The sequence below is a fragment of the Columba livia genome, chromosome 3, assembly GCF_036013475.1.
Source record: "Columba livia isolate bColLiv1 breed racing homer chromosome 3, bColLiv1.pat.W.v2, whole genome shotgun sequence".
In the NCBI taxonomy this organism is placed as follows: Eukaryota; Metazoa; Chordata; class Aves; order Columbiformes; family Columbidae; genus Columba; species Columba livia.
The window spans coordinates 84179659-84200264 of NC_088604.1; the positions used below are offsets into that span (position 1 = coordinate 84179659).

The 20606-nt window shown below is 38.6% G+C and overlaps 1 protein-coding gene across 3 annotated transcripts; it reads left to right on the plus strand.

Annotated features, from left to right (window-relative positions):
- The first annotated feature begins 196 nt into the window (after window positions 1-196).
- Window positions 197-18705, plus strand: SLC30A6 (solute carrier family 30 member 6). 3 transcript variants are annotated; one of them, XM_005503769.4, is made up of 14 exons: window positions 197-598; window positions 3077-3163; window positions 3786-3870; window positions 4804-4846; window positions 7137-7202; window positions 8111-8191; window positions 9463-9498; window positions 10295-10389; window positions 11087-11135; window positions 13066-13185; window positions 13472-13574; window positions 13871-13918; window positions 14497-14565; window positions 15761-18705. In XM_005503769.4, the coding sequence occupies exons 1-14, from the start codon at window positions 596-598 to the stop codon at window positions 16256-16258; spliced, it is 1383 nt and encodes a 460-aa protein (XP_005503826.2). In that variant the 5' UTR covers window positions 197-595; the 3' UTR covers window positions 16259-18705. The 3 variants fall into 3 exon arrangements, with proteins under 3 accessions (XP_005503826.2, XP_064914019.1, XP_064914020.1); XM_065057948.1 differs by lacking the exon at window positions 197-598 and adding an exon at window positions 1029-1258; XM_065057947.1 differs by lacking the exon at window positions 8111-8191 and having other exon boundaries at window positions 469-598.
- The last annotated feature ends 1901 nt before the right edge of the window (window positions 18706-20606 follow it).

Sequence of the window (20606 nt, forward strand, 5' to 3'; positions counted from 1 at the left end):
AACGCGGCTCTGTGCTTTTCTTCCCACACAGTTCGCTCTCTGCTATCTTCCTATCACCACAGACTTGGGGATGGGCTGACTGCAGATGGCTGCTGAACACAACGCTTCCGCTCCTCTCACACACAGCTGGGGGCAGTTCTCAGATGTTCAGCGCACCAACTAGTGGTTGTATTTCCAACAACCGAGTTCCTGTGGTACTGACAGCAACCGTCCTTCCGCAGTTGTGCGTGTTGCTGGAAAAAACACCCGCTCTGAGAGATGTGCGCCGACCGCCGGTCACGCAGAATCCAGCAGCGGAGAGTGATACCGCCCTGATCTCAAGAGTATTTTTGTGCGGAGCAAGTGGTGAAACAAAACGGTCCTGGCGGTTTGGAGCACCGTGACCGCCACGACTGAGTCCCGCCTCCGAGTTCCCACAGACGCCGGGCAGACAAGTCGCGGCTCCAGGAGAGCGGCCCCTCGCGGCCGCCGGGACTCGTCATATCCGTTGCCGCGCGCGGCCTTACGGGTCCGTTCGTTGCCGTAGCGACGGAAGCCTCCTCCTCCTCCTCTTCCGGCTTCGCATGGCGCCGTCTCTTCCGGTGCGGGGAGTAATATGGTGAGTGTCCCCTGCCTGAGGGGAGGGGGCAAGGGGGAAGTTGCTTGTTGGAACGGAGCGAGGAGGCCGGTGCTGCTGCAGCCCCCCGGCGGAGGCCTCTGCCGCGGCGGTGGGGCTGGTCAAGGCTAGAGCGCCCCGGCGCCGGCCCGGCCTGGAGCGCCGCCGCCATCCCCCGCCCCGTTCTGCTCCGCTCCTCGCGCGCGAGCCCCGCCGGGCTGGCGATGACGTGGCTGCGCGCGGGGGTGCGCCCCGCCCGGCCGGGCCTCCGACTCGTCCAGCCGCGGGCGGCGTGACCCGCTACCGGGAGCCCGACGCCGCCGCTGGCCGGCGGAGCGGGCAGCTGGGGGAAGTGACCCCGGCGGCGGCGGGGCACGAGGGGCGGGCGGGCCTCCCGTGGCCGTTAACGGCTCCGCGCTGCGGCGTTCCGTGTGGCACTTCCCCTTCAGCCCCCGCTCCCGCCGTGCGCGGGATCCCGGTCACCGCCGGCTCCCCGGCCGCTGGGCAGCCGGCGCTGCGGGGAGTGCCCGGGGGGCTGCTCGGCTGCAGGGAGCGGGTGTGTGTCCGGCCGCGTAGCAGCGCTGTGGTTTGAGTGTCAGCCTCGAGCGTTTTTATTCAGCACCCAACTGGCCAGGCAGCGGGAAGTCGCACCGGGAGAAACAGGTGATAGTGCCCGGGTGTCGGGGGGAACTTAGGGCTGTTACTCCTGATACATACGGCTCCCTTCTGAAGAAAGACAATTCACTCTTCTGGGAATGACCACCGTGCATCGCTGTTCAGACGGGCATCTAAACTTTCCGTTTTTATGCCGAGCACAAATAAATTGACATTAGTATCAGTAGCTGCTGCTGTCACCTGTTGGCATTGTTGGAGCAGACGCTCACACTCATTGCAGAAATAGTTCTTGTACAGCTCTTCTGACACCACACAGAGCTTCAAAGTCTGAGGAGTGGAGTAGCTGTCCTGCTCAGCATACACGTGTTTCTCTCCATTGTGTTGCCAGAAGCTGAGAAGTCAGGGGACCTTTAATACCAAAGCACAACATCTGCTGAATTAGAGCTTGCTTCCAGGGGTGAGCTATGGCTGGCATGGGCTGCACAAGGTTCTCGTCTGTGGTACAAAATACACAGCTTTAGTGCATGGTGGCACAGCAGAGTTTGCCAGCGGACATTGTGCTAAGAGCATGGGAAAGCAACGGGGTTAAGGTGGTGGAGCACCCTTTGCAAGCAGGCAGTCCACTGCCTGTTAGAAAAGCTTTCCAAAGTGTTCTGTCATCCCGAGTGTCTTGAGGGGAAAAAAATACAATCACGTGAGGATTTGCTAGTAAATAATAAGTGCCAGCCTTTTGCCATAGGTGAGCTAAACTTGGCTTCTATAATACTGCTTTTTTAAAGTGAATGGCACCACGCACGGCATACATGTATTTCTACAGATAATACGAAATGCAGCTATGTTTACAAATGTGTCTGTAAGTTGAGTCTCTTTTGGTGACCAGCCTATTAGTATATAATTTTGTCTTCTGCTGTCAGTTACAGATGTGATAGCTTACAATCAAACCTTATTTCATCTGGCTCCAAATCACTGCATATGACAGACCACCCATTTCAAGTTCACTAATTTCTTTTGCAAATTAGAAAGGCTTTTTCTGTGGGAAGCTTGTTTCTTTGTGGGGGGAGTAGAATGGAGAACAACTAACTAGAAGCTTGGGCCCTCTGAAGAAGGGGGCACAGTTGATGAATTTTTCTGGTAGTCTGCTCAATGTCACACTTTAAGAAGAGCCACGTAGCACCTCCTCACTCCCATCTCCTACATATGTCCCCTCCACCTCTGGAAAGTGTTTATCTGTGTGTAACTGGAAGTTGGGAGAGGGAGCACCTGCAGAGAGCACAGCTAATGCACACATTTAGGTTAAGCCATGACTGAGATTGTTTGTGTAACTGATCATGGTCCTGGCCTCATGTCCACCACTTTATGTATGATACTAGGATTGTTTTTATTTCTCTGATGGGTTCTCATTTATGTGTATATGTGTGTCTATATATATAAAAAAATATTTCCCTGTTTAATAAACCAGTTAGCTTTGGATGGGAAGTATGCTTCAATAAAGAGAAATATTTGTTTTCAGATCATCTGTAGTAGTTTTTACTTAAATAAAAGTAAAAAAAAACACTCTTTAAATGGCATTTTGGTATGTTTTTATTTTTGGTATGTTTTGGTATGTTAACTTGAAATCTGTGTTATATCTAAATGAAGCTTGATTCTAAGTCATTAATCATTTTCTAATATGAAATCTATGTAAAATGGTTATAAAAATATTGCTGCATTTAATGTTTATGTGCTGTCTCTAGTTAACAAAAAACTTGTTCTGATTTTGTGATGTAATCATGAAAGTATTTCATAAATGCAGATTTCCTTTTTGGTAATTTAAACTATGGCTTCGGTAAAAATTTCAAATAAACTTTTCTTTTTTTCTTTTTTAAGGGGACAATACACCTGTTCCGCAAATCACAGAGATCATTGGTTGGAAAGTTAACACATGAATTTAGGCTGGTTGCAGCGGATAGGAGGGTAAGTTTTTCTTTTTAAAGTGAGTAATAATAGCAAAGGTGTTAGCTGTGATAAGTTAAAAAACATTAACTTGTGTATATTTTGAGAGTATTTATTTGGATTTTTTCAGCTGTGCTTAAAAAAAAAAAAAATCACAGCTGTGAAGCTGGATTTCTTCCTGTGCATTGTGCCTGTTACTTAGTCTTCTCCAGAACTGTGTTTAGATTTAATGTGTTCAATAGAACTGTACACTGAATATGCACAGATGTTTTTGGGACCTAAGTTTCAGCACAAAGAAAGGAACCCACTAATATAAAATCATATAAGTCTGTCTTCACAATCAGATTGTGTGTACTGTAATAAAATGCAAATATTATACAGGGATGATTTTTTTAGACCAAAAGGCATTTTAAGAGTGATGGACAAGCACTGTTTATAAACCAGTTTTGAGATAATCTGTAAAGTTAAAAGTAGAATATGGGCTGCTTGTTCTTAATTGGATGAAAAATTTTTGGGAGGGAGGAGAAGCCAGTTCTGTTTGCGTGATGAAGTACTGCAATATTGTTTTCTAAAATCAGGTAGATATATTTTTGTCTTATAAATTTTGGAAGAAGTAAAAATGCAAATTTATTCTCATCAACAGTCCTGGAAGATCTTGCTGTTTGGTGCTATAAATTTAGTATGTATTGGCTTCCTGCTGATGTGGTGCAGCTCTACAAACAGCATAGGTAAGTGACTCTCTTACTGAAACTACAACCGAGTACGATGTGATTCTTGGCATGTGAAATTCCAACATACTAAAAAAGTGAAGTACACAGCCAGGTTTGGAAAGTTCTTCCTTTTGGTTTGCCACAGTCATTTTAGAGGCATTTCTCGCAGGTAAGCTTAGATGGCTGAAAGTCTTTCGAAGTTTGCAAGGCATTCCAGACTTGCTGGTAATTTTCTTCCTGCAGCACTCTCTTTACATTTAAGACTGAAAAAAAAATAGACTTGTAAGCTAGTCCTCAAACCTATTCCTTATATAAATAGTACCAGTGACACATATAGAGACCCTCACAGTTGAATGAAGATGTTTGTAGTGTGACAGAAGGCTTCTCCAGTTCCAGGAATGCTCCTTTTCAATATTATGTTTATCTTCTACTTTTGTATAGGGGGTCCAAGATGCTTCTCATAATCTCTACTGAAAGTAGAATACCTTATATTTTTAGTTTGTGGCACAAGTTTTCTTGCAGTTTCAAGATGGGTCAGAGAAGTGAAACAAGTGAAAAATTCCTACTTTTCACTGCAGTAATGCACACAAGAGATCTCTAGTTTTGGCAGATGATATATTACTAGAAGGTCTCCTGAATTGTCTGTATTTAAATTCCTAGTCACAAGTTTAACATCTTTTGTATCTGGGCATTATCACATGTTTTATTAGAATTAGGGTTGCCATAATCAACCTGTTTATGAAGTTCAATGTACTGGTGTGCTTAGGACATTCACATTGTAGACACATAGAAAAGACAGAGAGACTTGCTCTGTCACTCTGTCAGCAGAGGCAATTTATGTAGATAGAAGATGAAAAAGAGATGCACAAGAGGGTTTTAGAAGAATGAAAGTGATTTCTGCATGGAAAAGTTATATTAAATTTTAATATTTGTTTTTTTTTTTTTTCCCAGCTTTAACTGCTTACACATATTTGACAATCTTTGACCTTTTCAGGTAAGTTTTTTTCCCATTTAGTCTCACTGTTCATTTGTGCCTGTCTTTGCATATTTCTATGCATATGTCCTTTATGTACAGATACAAACCCATGTTATTTAGAGTCATCAATATAGAAACAGTGTTTGGTTTAAATATATCTTAAATGAGTGTAACCTTGTACATCACAATAGATTATGAGAAACAGCAAAACTGTATGGAGAATGACTAGCAACAAATCAGTTCAGTCATGTATTACTCTGTGCATAACTACGTAAAAGAGAGTCTGCCATCAAACTGTTATCTGGTGGTCCATTCAGAACATTTCCCTAATGCAACTGCCATTGGTTCTGAATTATCCATCAGCCTTAGCATCAGGAAACAAGGAGTATCTAATCCTATTTCTGTTTCAAAATATCTCAAGAACTAGATCCCATGCAGTCTTCCAACAAGTTCATTAGATACCTGTTTTTAGTATTTTTCCCATTTCCTAACAAAATATTAAACTACTTTAAGTATGAAAGTTCTGAGCACTTTCAATAATATTGGTAATACAGACATGAAATATATTCAGTTATTACCCGAGATGCAGATTGTTAGCAGCGGTTGGGAAATAAACTGCATAAAATGCATGTATTTTTTTTTAATTATTGGCATACATTATCTTCCTTGCTAGTTCATTAGCTTATAAAAAGTATGGATCAGCTGTCTGCTGTCTGTTTTGCTCACTACTTATCTGACTGATAGTAAAACATTTGTAAATAACAGCAGCAAACGTGCAGAAAGGGAAATGAATGGTTGATATAGGCACAAACATACTTGATCTGTGACTGCATTAGAGTTGTGATATAACTTCAGTGAATTTCATCTTTCTCAGAATTGTGTTATCTGCTGAGTTTTGTCATCTTGAATCAAAATATCTTTTTCACCTTGGGGAAAGTCTCTATGTTATAGCTTGTATTTGTATAGAATATTATTTTTTTTAGTTTTAGGAAAAGATGGAACACCGCTGGCACTGACATACATGTTAGCTTATATAGGGGATAGGCTAGAAAATTATTCAAAATTGCAGCGATCTCTTTCAAGAGTTTTGATTTGCTGTAAAGGAGAACAACGCTCAGTAATTCTGCTGCAAAAATCTATTTTTGATTCTTTCATTTTTGTCATCTTCCAGGTCATTTATAATAGTCTCACTGAATATATGAATTTCCTATTTTTTATATGAGCAGTATTATTTCCTCTGCTTTTGCTTTTACTCCACACAGCTGTGGATCAGGTTGGAATTTCAGGTGTTCAATATGAGAGAAAAACTTCAAAAGAAAATAGCAAGAGGCTGTTAGTGAGTATCCAGTTAAGTGAGAGCTTGTGTAGATTAATGCAGCCCAAAAAAGGAAATTTGTTTTGACCATGTACATAGACATTACACTATGGAAAAGAAAGGCAGCACTTGTCATAGCCTGGGACTTATTGCTCGGTGCTAAATCTAATTCATGGTATATCTCTAAAAGAAGGGTTCAATTGAGAGCTTGATTCACTTTTTCACTGGGATACAACGGAAGTGACACGAATGTGGCAGTCCTGTCATCTTGGTTATCATGTACCTTCTAATTTAAATGGCCTTTCTCAGGTTACAGTATTTCTAGGCAAGTTCATAAAAAACATGTAAGAAGGGCATTACTGGGTGTTTAGTCTGATATTGTCATAGGCTTTTGCTTTGTACTTTTCATTACTCTGCATGACACCTGCCGCTATTAAAAGGATTTTCTCAAACCACCTTTGCCTGTTAGTCAGGTTCTAGTGTACCTGGTCTCACATGCTCCAGGTCCCTTTCAGAAAAAATCGTGGAATACATCCAGATTAAGCACTGGTGGTGCTGGTTTGTTTCAGGACCTCACTGTAAAAATGCACAGCATTTGGAGTTAAGGTAAACTTGATTTAGGTTGAGTGATGTTCTGTATTACAAGAAGGTTGGCAGTAGCCTTTGTAAGCACAGCACACCAAAAGTGCAGCATTAGCCTGTCTCCTGGTGTAAGGAAGTAGATCGACTAGCATTCTGCTCAAATTATTTGCTGCCCTTTTTTATGGGAACAGCTGAAACATCACTGTGCAGTCTCAGTTTTATTCCCAAGCTCAACCATTTTTTTGATTCACTGGAACCCTTATTGTGAGAGCGATGGAGGTGTTGAGTTCATGGTAGGTCATAGTTATATTGATTTGTTCAGTTCTTATGGGAAAAGTATATATTTGTAGATTATCCAGTTTGTAATGGCTGCAGTTATTTATCATAGTCTAATTCTCCCCTTTTTTTCAGTTTAGTAACATGTCTAATAAGCTACTGGGTAATGATGAAGAAACCCAGCCCAGTCTATTCATTTGGGTAAGTACTAATAACAAGATCCAGTGTTTGATAATACAACATTTCATATGCTGCTGACTGTCATTGCCTGTACGCTCTGACAGCCGTTACTCACTATCTGTTTGTAAAAGAGCCTAAAAATAAGGAGACCCAAGACTGTTGTGGAGTCTCCTACTCTGGAGACATTTAAAACCTGTCTGGATGCCTTCCTGTGTAACCTCATCTGGGTGTTCCTGCTCTGGCAGGGGGATTGGACTAGATTGATCTTTCAAGGTCCCTTCCAATCCCAAACATTCTGTGATCCTGTGTGATGCTGTGAAGAACAGTAAAGAATAGGGGAGGGATAGGAAAAAAGAATTAGAGAATGCTTAATTTTAGGCTCTTTTTGGTAAGTGGACGTTTGGCTTAAAACAAATTGAAGATAATGTCTATTCCGTAAAGCATCCACTTTATTTCCATCTCTTTGCTCTTGAAAGAATTGGAAATAGTAGGTCTATCCTGCTGGTTCCTGCACAGACCAGAATGTATTTGATGCATTGTGTTAAAGACTCTTGGTCCGCTGCTAATGCTGGGTCTGAGGGCTTCTTTTTTTCTTATTAGATTATCTTCTTCTGTCCTCCAGGCAGCTTTTTTACTGTTCTTATCTTGCTCATTTGCAGCATCTGCTGACAGTGTTGCCTGTCTATCTCCTGGTACTTGTCTTTATGGCCCCTCCATCACCAACAAAACAGTTTAAGATAAGTTAAACACTTATGGCCTGGAATTCCAGTAGGCCTCGCCACTCATCCTAAGTTTAGCTACTCGTGCTAAAATAGGTTATTCAAATAGAAGTATACAGCTAAAAGAACAGAATACAATTTAAAAGTTAGTTGGATTCAATTTCTTCTGCAAGACGTTCAGTGTTTCTAAAATTATTTCTCAAATTTCAGGTTTGAAAGGTTTGAAGTTCTAGCTGTATTTGCATCTACGGTTCTGGCACAGCTTGGTGCTCTTTTAATACTGAAAGAAAGGTAGGGTTATGTACCATTTTCTTTAATTTTTTTAATGGCGTATGAAGATATTCCAGATTGAGCAAAAGCACATTCTACAAATGCTATCTGTACAGAGACGTTGTAGAAAACAATTCAGATTTTTTAAAATTTTGCCAAACCTTACTACTTACTTACATTGATTACACTATATACAGGCTTTAGATAAAATGGTAGGAATTGATAAATATAATTAAACAGTTTTCAAGGAAAAGACCTGATGTTCGTAAGAAGCATATTTTCTGAAAAGTTTGGTATTTCATTTAGTGTATTTCTCTATGCATCTGTACTTTTAAAATTCATTAATAAAGCTGTGTGTGTTTTGTTGTTGTTTTGTTTTGTTTTATTTTACTTCAGTTACTTTGTGAAGTAAAGCCACTTCAGAATATATTAGTGATCTGGATGTTTAAACTATCAATTTCATCAGTCCCTCAAAATTTGCTCAAGTATTTATTTGACATACCATCTACACTTGGAAGCTTTTGTATTTCAGGAGATTAGCCTACAAAATTATTTTAGTCTTTAAAAACAAAGAGGCTTTTGCTAACATCTGGAATTTAAAACGGAGGCAGTGTACCTTCCATTTTTCTATTCAAGGGCTCTATTTTCTCTATAAAGGGCTATGTTAGTAATTTATCAATTTTATACTATAGGTTGATCTGTTGTATTGACAATACACTGGAATTAATTCTAATAATGATGCACTGTCAAAGCCTCCGAGTTTTTGAACATCAATTTTAGGAAATTCCAAGAACTTATAATAGTTTTTTTTGTTACAGCTGAAGCTCACTTCTTATTTTACCGGTGGGTAAAAAAAGATTCGTATCTCCACTACAGCATCCAGCATCTACTTTATGTGGCCTTTCTTAGTGAGAGGCTATAAGTCAGGGATTTCAGACTTATTTTATTGTGATTCCCAGCACTGGTGGTGGCAGTAACAGTGTTTTTTGGCATGTTCATTTACAAGCATCTTTTTATTGTGTAGGCAGCATTCCTGGTAGCTAGCACCTATGTGACACAGTTTGGAAATAGTCAGAAAATCTAAATTACACCCCGCATCGTATTAGCGTTAAATTCTTGCCTTACTTACAGAAACTGCTGTGTTTATTTAAGCAATTCATTTTTTCGCAGCACTGTATCTGTCAGTTTTTGTTTATGAATTGGCAGATGATTCTCCAGGACTGAGAAAATATGCTTCAGGTATCAAGGTTTTATTGCCTTAACATAACTCTAATTTTCAATTACTTTTGTAGTGCAGAGCGGTTTCTGGAGCAACCTGAGATACACACGTAAGAAATTATTTTGACATGTAAAATGATATTTTTTTCAGTGTCTCTTTGTGTTTCTGATTCTTAATCTAGCATGTCTTAATTATGCAAGAACATTTAACACCCAATTCATTTTAGTACCTTGGCATTTGTTTCAAACTATGTGTAAGCTATATTGCAAATGTTTTTTTTGACGTACGGTTGAAATGTAATACACATGCTCTATTAAATAATTATTTCACTGTATGTTGCTGATTTTGCTGGCTTGGTTATTCTTATTTCTTATGGGGGCCTCTTAGGAGGCCTGGTGTGTGGTGGGGAAGGACTCTGCAGTCGTTAGAGAATTGGAGATGTTGCAAAGATGATGAAGACTGTAAAAAATATTGGGAAAGGAAAAGAAGGTGCAATGGGACAAAAGGCTGGGACACAGGATGTATGGTGAAGTTGTAGTTCCCCTAGGAAAGGGTAGAGGCGTAGGGCATAATTCCATAGAAAACTAAGCTTTTTTACCTCTGCTGCTGAGGAGACAACGTATTTATATCATCAAAGAACAAACATATGTGTGTGCCTATATGCAGCTAGTTAAGAACTGTTACTCAATATGATGACCATTACAGCCTAATGTGATAACACTAACCTACAAAGTTCAGTGACGTCATATAACCCTTAAAATGATAATACACTGCCAGTTATTAAGCATTATGCTAGTTTATCTTACTCTTGGTGTCAATCTTGGTGAAAGACATCAAACAAAGTATTTTGATACTGTTACTAGCAATTAATAGCTTGATATGTATATATTTTTTCCCCTTCCTAGGGGCCGACTGCTGGTTGGTACTTTTGTGGCTCTCTTTTTCAACTTATTTACAATGCTTTCCATTAGGAATAAGCCTTTTGCTTATGTCTCTGAAGGTATGTGATAAATTAATCTATAACAAGAATTGGGAAAATATTTTCATGTTCCTATTTTTATCGAGGTATAACTTGTCTGGTAACTTTCTTAACTAGCAGGTATATATTACTGTTACCTCTATTAATATAATTTTATGCAGTTTAGAATTGCCATCCAAATTTCAACTCTAGTTTGCTTATAGGGCTCTCTGAGTAGGATGTTGTGATTAATATGATAAACTGAGTATCATTTTAATGCTGAAGTACCCTTTATTTTCAGTCTTTTGGGTACAACCAATGAAGGTCATCTGACAGATATCAGAACTTTGAAGATATTTTATGGATATATTAATGGATTAGAAATAAATTAATGTAATAATTCTTCTTAATAGCTCTTTTACCTGGGACTTTTTCACTGTGAAGCAGGCTTACAATCTTTCCTGCTAACTGTACATTGTTTATATGTTATACTTTATATTATATAAAATATAATTATGATGGTTATTATAATCTGCAATTATATTTGTATTTGATCAGTTCCGATTATCATGAGAGACAGGCATTTTACTTACTGACTGGAAAAGTCAAGCGACAGTGAATCTGTTCAGCTATGTTTATTAATTGACAATGTATTGGGTTCTTCCATTAAAATAAAAATTTAAGTGTACTTTAAAATGGATACCTTTACTTGTAGTAATTGTATTCCCTTCTTTTGCAGCTGCCAGCACAAGTTGGCTTCAGGAGCATGTTGCAGATCTTAGTAGAAGGTAAAGCTTCATAATGTTTTTCAAAATGGTTAGTTTCTAGAAGGCAATGTTGTCTTTTTGTATATAATAATGAATTGGGTGGGTATTGAGGTGTAAACTGTTGTGTATCACAGCTTGTAAAATAGCTGTACCTACTGTAGGTCTAGTGTATGAGCTCTAGAGTAAACATTGTCTCATAGTTCTCAGATATATCAATCTAATGAAAATACATCTTTCAGTGTAACTTACCCTCTGAAAGTGTTCAGTACTTTATATGTAATTCTCCTTGGATGAGATGAGGTAAACTATTGTAGCTTTGTCCTGTACAGACTTGGTCTGCATTTCTCAACAATCATTACCTGAAGGGTATATTTTGTAGTAATTTGTGTTTATTTAGTCTGTGGGGTGGGCAAATGACTAGGATGGTTTAAGTGTGATATATGAATCTGGCTGCTCACTGGAACATAGCTATGGAAACTCCTCAGCTGAGCAGCAGGAAACCACAATTTTCCAAAGGCTGAAGCTGTGTTGCTCATTCATCTTATCTGCTAATTCTCTTGTCTGTGTTGGATATCTGAATGCAAGACGACATTGTTTGCAAATAATTTTGTCAGATATCAGAAGTGTTTATTTTGAGCCGTACATGTTCTTCCCGGTACTTTTGCTGTCAGGATCAAAATAAGGAAGTTAAACCATATTGGATAGCATGTTAAGTATGCTGCAAAGCCCATCTGTTTCTGTGTGTTGTGATTTTTGTATACAATTGAGGAAAGCAGAGAATGCTGGCTTGTTAAACAGAACAATTGTTTTTATGTCAGTATAAGGTGTTATATCATCAGACTCAAATTCTGAAAAAGCTTTGGAAGACTAACAATAGGGTTGCCCAAGCACCTGGAGTTTCAGTGTAAAAAAAGAAATGTGTATAGCAATCGCAGACACTAGCAGAGTTTTTCTTTAATGATGTGGTAACACAGCGTTATGGGGAAGGACACGGATGGATAACTTGAAGGGCTCCCAAATCAAGGGTCTAGAATTACTACTGGATTTTGACAAAACCTGCAGACAATTATGCCAACAATTTTAAAAAAAATATTAAGTTGGGTTAGTACATATACAGCTTTTTCAAATGTGTTCTCTGAAGCAGTTCTGATTACAAACTATCTGCACCTGTATATAATTATGTTGATTAAAATTCTTACAGGAGCGGACCAGCTTGTAAAGTCTAAACATAGGCTGGTTCTAAACACCAACAAAACATTTTGTGTTGTCATTTTCTTCACATTTTCCGGTACGTGATGTGCACTTATATTCACTGGGAAGGACAGAAACCTTTTTCACGCTTTATGCTGTCGTTGATAGGAGATATCTATAAATAAATAGCTTATTACAACATTCCCACATGGATTTTTTGGTCTGCTCTTATTCAGCTAGCTGGTATCCTTCCTCTTTTCAGCTTCCATGAATGAGTTAGATTTGGCTTTAGAACACTTGCACGCCAAGGTGGCAGGTGGGTTGAAGACTAGAGATACACACCCCCGCCCACTCCCCGAGACTTACATATCTGTAATAGCAATATCTGAACCTGTACAGCAGTTGTGCACAGCTGACACAGCTAGCTGTGTTGCCAGAAAATAGAAAGTAGTACAAGATTTGTATAGTGTAGTATAACGTTTTGTGGATGTGAAGATAGACTAAAAGCAGATTTAAGATGCAAGAGGTATTAGTTTTGGATATAAGGGAAATGTGACATGGATCTAGACTTAATTAGGTTTTGATGACATCAGACAGAACTTTGAGCAGAATTAGAAGAGTCTTTTCAGTCCTCAGAGACATCATTTGCTGTGACTGCAAGGTGTATTTGAAGTCAAATGCTGAAATACTGGTGTAACTCTTACGTTTTGAGGTAATAATGAACAGCTGGCTGACAATGGCTTTTTCTGTTTTGTTACAGTATTTGTGGAATCATCCCAGGATTGAGTAGCATATTTCTGCCACGAATGAACCCTTTTGTATTGATTGATATTGCTGGAGCTCTAGCTCTTTGCATTACATACATGCTCATTGAAATCAAGTACGTAAAATTGTTTAAAAAAAAGTAGCTCTTTTTATATCCCATCTATGGGAAATTACATTTTTTACATGAAAGGAGTGATCTCATCAAAAGCTGTGTTTTGTATGAATGGGATTGCAAGTCTATGAATATATTCATCTTTTTTCAAAGATGTAGAGTTCGCCTGAAATTAGTATGTGTAATATTTTGTAAGTGTACATAATTTAAAAGAATGAAAAAATCAAAAGAAAATTATTATGCTTTTCAAAAATGTAAATACTTCTTTCTCTTTAAAATTACTCTGTAGCAACTATTTCGCTGTAGACACAGCTTCTGCTGTAGCAATTGCTTTGATGACATTTGGTACCATGTATCCCATGAGTGTCTACAGTGGGAAAGTACTACTCCAGGTAAGGCAGTGTCACAAAATACATTTTTTTGTGGTTTCAGTTTTGTTAAATGTCTGTATTATTTTAGAAACATAAACTAAGCATTTGAATAAGTGTTCCAAGGGGAACTTGTGGTGTGCTAGAAGAATTTTAAGGGCTGCAGAAATATGCATCATGAAGTAATAAGAATTTATTGTGTAATGCCATTGGTCTCCTGTGCATTTAGACCAGACTTAAAGACTCTCTTACTTAAACAGGGCCAGTTAATTTTTATGATAACTTTTTTCTTCTTTTTTTCTCCCTTTTTTTTTCTTAAGACGACTCCACCTCATGTGATTGGCCAGTTAGATAAACTTCTTAGAGAGGTAAGTCAATGTATAATACACAACACAGAGTGCACAGCTAACATTAAACAGGCATTCAGGAATATGAAGAGGTTTTGTGAGGAGTCCAAGAAGATTGCTAAAGAATTATTTTTTTAATATTATTGTTTAGCTGCATGCAGAAAATATGGATCTTGCTATCTAAGATAACGGTGTCATTCAGGTATCTAGAACAAATCTGTTGAAGTAGTGCAGGCTGTTATTTCTATTGACTAAATTCAAGATACCATTGAAGAGGTTTACAAATGTGTGTGTGTAAAGGTGGCTGTTTACATACAGGCTATCAAGTTGAGAAAATATGGCAATTTGGCAGCAAGAGTTATTCAAAATGAGTTACTTAAATTAACTTTTTAAATGGATTCGATTGTCTAAGGGTAGCAAAAGTACAGTAGATAAGCATTAGTGGCATCACAAACAGACATTCCATTCTGTAATATGGACGCTTTTCTTTCACAACTGAAAATGCTGTATTATTCAGCTATGTGTGAAAGTACATTTCCAAAAGGATTTGAAACATTATTTCTAATTTATCATATTTCTGGATGTTTGTGTGAAATTAGGTTTCAACTTTGGATGGTGTCTTGGAAGTTCGAAATGAGCATTTCTGGACATTAGGTTTTGGCACTTTGGTAAGTTATGTCTTTAGTGTCTTTTTAGCCTTTAAAAAAGAGTTGTCAGTTACTACTTTAAATTTTTTATTTAAATAAAGAGATTTCTTTTGGAATCTTAAATATTAAAAAAAAATGATGGAGTCAGTTCTTGTGATTTATTGTAAAACTTCTCTTCCTCTGTCCTTTATATTTTTTTAAAGCTTTGCTGTTGTTTAATGTTATCAATGTATATTGCAGCTCTGGATTAAAGCATGCATTTTGCAACTGTACAATTTCTTTATGTTGCGACAGACAGAAAATGAAGACTCTTACAATTTTTCTCTACTTCTGAATTCTTCCAGTATGCTCCCCTTCTTAAAAAAAATTAAAAGGCAGAAGCTCTGACTTCCTGCTGTGAAAACAGCTTTCAGTTTGCTATTCTGCCACTCAAATACTGGATCACAGCACTGTTTATTGATCACAGATATTTACAAAACCTTTGTATCCATATTTACCTGTTGACATCTTCCATATTAGAGCAGAAACTTCCCGAGACCTGGATAAGTTTTCAGCTGCACTGTCTGATGTAAAAATGGCTTATAGACCACAAGCTGTGAACCATGTTCTTTATTAAATATGAGCTGAAAAAGCATGTGAGGGGTTCTGTTTTGTGTCCTGTTCTTTTCTGCAGCAGTAGTTCAAGGTAAATGAGATCTAGCGTCACTGAGAGGAAGGCAGGGGCAGCCTGGGGTTAATACACAAGTCCAGGATGAACTCTCTGACTGAGTTCCACAAGGGGCCTTGCCTCTGTTCTTGCTGGAGTGTGTCTGCCATGTGTGTTGTCCTCTTGTCAGCTCCAACAGCACCGTGATGACACTTTTTCCTAAATTTGGAATATGGAGTTTGTCTGCACTTTTTCTTCTTTCGGGCCACCTTTTTTCCTGGCTGTTGCATTCCTTTCCTTCTATCGCATATTGTATTTTATAGTTTGGCTTTAAGACTCAATTTTCCTGAATGATGGTCTTGATGTGTTCATAATAGATCAATGCATTAGGAAAGGTCAAAATGTGTCCTAATTATGGAATTATATAAGAAGTTTCTCAATTTAGACAGTCTCCACTGCAAAAGGTCTTTGTGTAATTCTCTGCAGGATAACTTACTTCTTCTTGAATACATATGGAGAATCTTTACTGAAGCAACAGTTAACAGCTGATTTATTTTTATCACTTTCTAGGCTGGATCAGTACACGTCCGAATTCGGAGAGATGCAAATGAACAAATGGTACTCGCCCACGTCACCAACAGATTATACACATTGGTCTCTACATTGACTGTTCAGATTTTCAAAGATGACTGGATCAGACCTACCTTATCATCTGTGCCTATTGCCAACAATATTCTGAACCTTTCGGATCATCATATTATTCCAATGCCACCTTTGAAAGCTGCTGAGAATTCGAACCTTGTTACATCCACTCCAGCTAAGCCCAGCAGCCCACCACCAGAATTTTCTTTTGATACACCAGGCAAAAACGTGAGTCCAGTCATCCTGTTGAACACTCAGACAAGGCCCCATGGATTGGGCCTCAGCCACGGATCCGCGCCCTACAGCAGTGTACTCACTCAAGGATTTGGAATACCGGGAACGGGAGCAACTCAAGGATTCAGAACTGGTTTTACAGATGTCCCAAGCAGATATGGAACAAACACTCGTGGGCAACCCCGACCATAATAAACACCGTTATTTATTGTACTTAAGGGTATTGACTTAATTCTTTTATTACCCAATTTTTATAAACATTTGGAATGTCAGATCATTCTAAATGGCTGGGAACAAGTGCATTGTTCATATTCATAAAATGGTTCATTTCCATTTTTTTTCTTTGCATCAGCAGTAGCCTGTGTAATGCCACAAATATTTTCCAGACTTGTAATACTTTACAGGTGGTTTTTATAGTGTCTGTTTCTATTCAGCTTTTTATTCACTTTTCTTTATTTTCCCAGGTGGTGTTGAGATATATATAGCACAACTCCATAAAAGAGTAAAATTGTGACCAGGTAGCATTTTTTTTTCTGATGAGAATTTCTTACTGAATGCAGAATAACCGAGAAAATAGGAAATTGCAGAAATACACGTCCCAGTTTTTGAGAGATGTTTTGATTGCTGTATTAAGCCACTTTTTGGCAAAGTCACAATTAGGTTTTGGTTGCAAAAATCCATCAGTATTCGTATTGTGACCATTGTGAAGACAATCTGACATTTCAGATTCTAATTAATTTTGTGAGACCATATTTTTACATTTTTATTGATGCTTTTATAGAAGTTCAGATGGTTCAGCAACCATTTTCTAGTTGTTAGTATTCCATATTCTCTGGTGTTTCTTCCTTTTTGGTTTAACTGCAAAATTATTTAGCAATATACTGGGAAATAAAATATTTCAAACTTAAGATTTTAAAAGCACCTCTTTTTTATGATTAACCCTATTTAAGATACAGAGCAGATGGCTGTATTGTTTCTGAAGCCAGTATTTCATTTTTGACTATGGAAAGTATTCTCTCATTCGATTGTGACTTTGTATTTTTCCTCTTTGTATTTTTTCTGTAGTTTCAAAAGAAGAATACCTATTTATATACCCGGAGTACAGATCAGTGGTCACTGACAGTTCTTGAAGTCATTGCTAGTGCTTCACTTTTGGGGCACACTTGCAACGAAACTGCCTAACTTGTCCCTGCTTTTGCACCTGCTGTACATCTAGAAGGCCGTATTTCTTCAGGGCCTTTCTCGGAGAGCTCTTCCCTCTGCCTGCTGTCTGTTTCTTCACTGCTCTGAGAACAGGGAAAGGCCTTTTAGAAATACTTCTTTATTTTCTTGTTCTCCTGTGCAGTATGTGTCTTTTGATTCCCTGGCCAATACCTTCTTTGCACTTTCTTCTGCATCTCTTGGCTGTTAAGGAAGGGGTTGCCCATTCCTATTGTTTCACTTGCAACTCAGGGTGCTATATATTGGCTTCCACCTTGTTAATCTGTATACTGAGTAAGTGTCTCCATTTGTCCAAGGGGGTTACATGGAGCTGTAGTATCTCAGGGACTCCAAAGATATTAATATTACCTGAAGATAATGGGTATGATAGAGAAATCTTTCTCTTGTATGTCTGAGTTGAGAAAAAACAGCCTTCATTTGGATTTTCAAGATCTGTGGTGTTTTCACACTGGCTGAGGATTTCTTTTTCTGCATAAGGACATTGTTTTCCTCTTCTTTGTTTTTAATTTCCCCCCTCCACTGCCTGTGTTTCTCACTCCAACGCATGGAGGAGGGCAGCACTCTTGCAAACGAAGCATGAAGGTGTCTTGCTGGGATGTTTTAGGCTGAGGTTAGTGTCCAGACTGCCACTGGTGTACAGTCCATCTAAGCTACAAGTAGGGAATCTAGTTGTGTACTTCATTTGCAGCAAGGGTAACAGTTCCGTTGCTGCATTAGAAAATGGAATGCTGTGGAAAATTTGCATTTAAAGATTGCAATGAACTTGTAACAATGGGCTACATTTCATTCAGGTCAGTATTAGCTCAGTAATCACCTTTATTTTCATTACTCCGTCCTTATGTGTGGTCTATTACACGTGCCGTTGCTGCATGGGAATTCGCTGAAGTACAGAACACTTGAACGGATTCTCTGTGCTTCTTGCGTGCTGAACTAGACTGCACTCTGCAGCATCTGCAACACCTTAGAGCCAGCACAATGTTTACAATATACTACTCCTGTGTGGCCTATTTGAGAATTGTTCCTTACTCCAGTTTCATAACCAAACACTTGCCCTTTTTCTGACATTTTAAATACATTGTATTATATTGATTGCATGCCTACTTGTTTTCAGTAGAAAATTAAAGCTCCATTTTATTAAAAAATGAAGCTGATCTCTGATTTAAAAAAAAAGAAGGGAGAAGGAGAATCCCAGAATTCTGAGTGCAATATCCTCACTTTAACAAAGTTATTTTTGGAGTGATTGTTTACAATATATATCATATATGCAGATGATCAAGATTCTTGTAGAGATTGAAACAGCTTTTTAGCTGCTTTGTTGTGAATATATTAAGAATATTTGCTAAATCAGCACAGAGTAAAATGTCTTCTTTTATATGAGGAAAATAAAATCAGTGTCATGCTTAAATGACAAGGAAAAAGTGGTAATTTGTATGCAAGATTTTATAAAAGTTATCTTTATATACTGACTGTTTAAGTGATGCTCTCGGGTGATACTTCAAGCTCAATGAGCAGATGTGTGAAACTTTGGAACTGTTTTTCTGGGTCTGCTACAAATGTAGACTGCATCTTTGTAATAATTCTACAGAAAGCACTTCTACTGCATTTTGTCTTTTATAATTGTATTTTGCTGTTAGGTGGTCACCATCTAAATGTTTATTTGAAATGTGGTGAATGAGAATTGCTAATATATGAAGTCTTTGTTCCTGGTGATAGGAGTGCTGCCCCAGCTGGAGGAAAAAGAGGACTGGTGCTCCTTGTCATTTCTCTCTGCCACAGGATTTGGTGGTGTTACTCCCTTAACTTGTTCCAACTGTGGTTTCTTCAGATCACTTCGCTAGTAGGTAAATGCATCAAGTTCCAGAGAATCTGAGGGGCATGTAGCATTGCTTATGCTTAAGATTCTTGTGAAAAACTGCATTGCCCTGATATAAAAGGAGCTAGAGAGCCTAGTACTATACAAATAACTAGTGTAATATGGGGAGGGGGTTGCAGCTTCACCTATTAAGTAGTGGCTCTTGAGTTCATTCTGTTCTGTGTTCCCTTCACCAAGGCAATAACCACATACACCTTTAGGACTCTGACAAGCCAGTGACAGCCTGGTGGGGGCGGTAGATTGATTTTTCTTTGTTATTTTTGTGGTTTTGTTTGTTTGTTTTGGGGGGAGGGTTTGGTGTGGTTTTGTTTGTTTGTTTGTTTTGTTTGTTTTTTTCCCCTCCTCGACTGAGAGGTGACAAATCCTGTTAGTGGAGACACCCTGTGCAGCAATTCTGCTGATTTGTGTATTACCAGATTAGTTGAAGTCCCTCAGTTGATTTCTGCTCCTGCTGCCACCATCCGACAGGGACAGAGGAACTGCAACATAAAGCCCATCTCTGAACTCTGAAGTGATAATCTGTACTGTGCATGTCCAGATCCTACAGATCAGGATATTTAGCAATATTTGATGTTGAAACTGAGCGTAGAAGAGATACCAGTCCTGGTCTTTTCACTTTTTTTGTTGTTGTTGTTTTTTAAAGTATTTTATCAAATGGCTAAACTTTCTTCTACCTGCTTGTTCTCTTCTGCCTTACTAGCAGTGAGAATCCACCTTGCACCAAATGTTTGCTTTACTGACTGCTTCAGGTTCTTGTGCTTTTGGGAGCTTAGATACTTGGATTCATGTGGTTACTGTGCCAATATAACTTTTCATTCCAGCAGTTGTTTTTTAAATTAATGACATCATATAAAGTGCTAAGACAATGACCCTCCTTTCTTTAAGTAAACCCTTTCCAGGTCTCACATTCAGTTAAGAGATAGCCCTCTTTTCCTGTACAAAACCAAACAAAGGCAACAACAACAAAAGTAAAAAACAAACACCAAGAAACCAAAACAAAAAAAGACAAAACCAACAGAGCAAGGGGAAAAACGAACAAGTGTCTTTATGTTTTGAGAACCATTACTTCATATTACACCAACCTGTATCTCGTTTCTGTGAACTGAGTAAACGTAACTCAAGAGAACTGCATGCTCAGGCGGTGAGAAGTTGGTGACAAAAGTGGCATGCCAGAGATTTGGTGTAAACTACATGGCTAAATTATTATTTCAACTAATTCTAATAGAGACTTTTAAAAAGTAGGCTTTTCCCAGTTTAACAACCGTCTGATTCCACATTTCATAATGAAGCCTGTTTAAGTTAAGTTCCAGTTCCTCGAAGCAGCAGAGTGGCACACTGCAAATGCATAAAGCATTTTTCAGAGACCCTGCGAAGTATCACAAGAGTTCACCTGTAAAAATGAAATTAGCCACACAAACTCATGTTTAATATTTCTGTATATAGCCA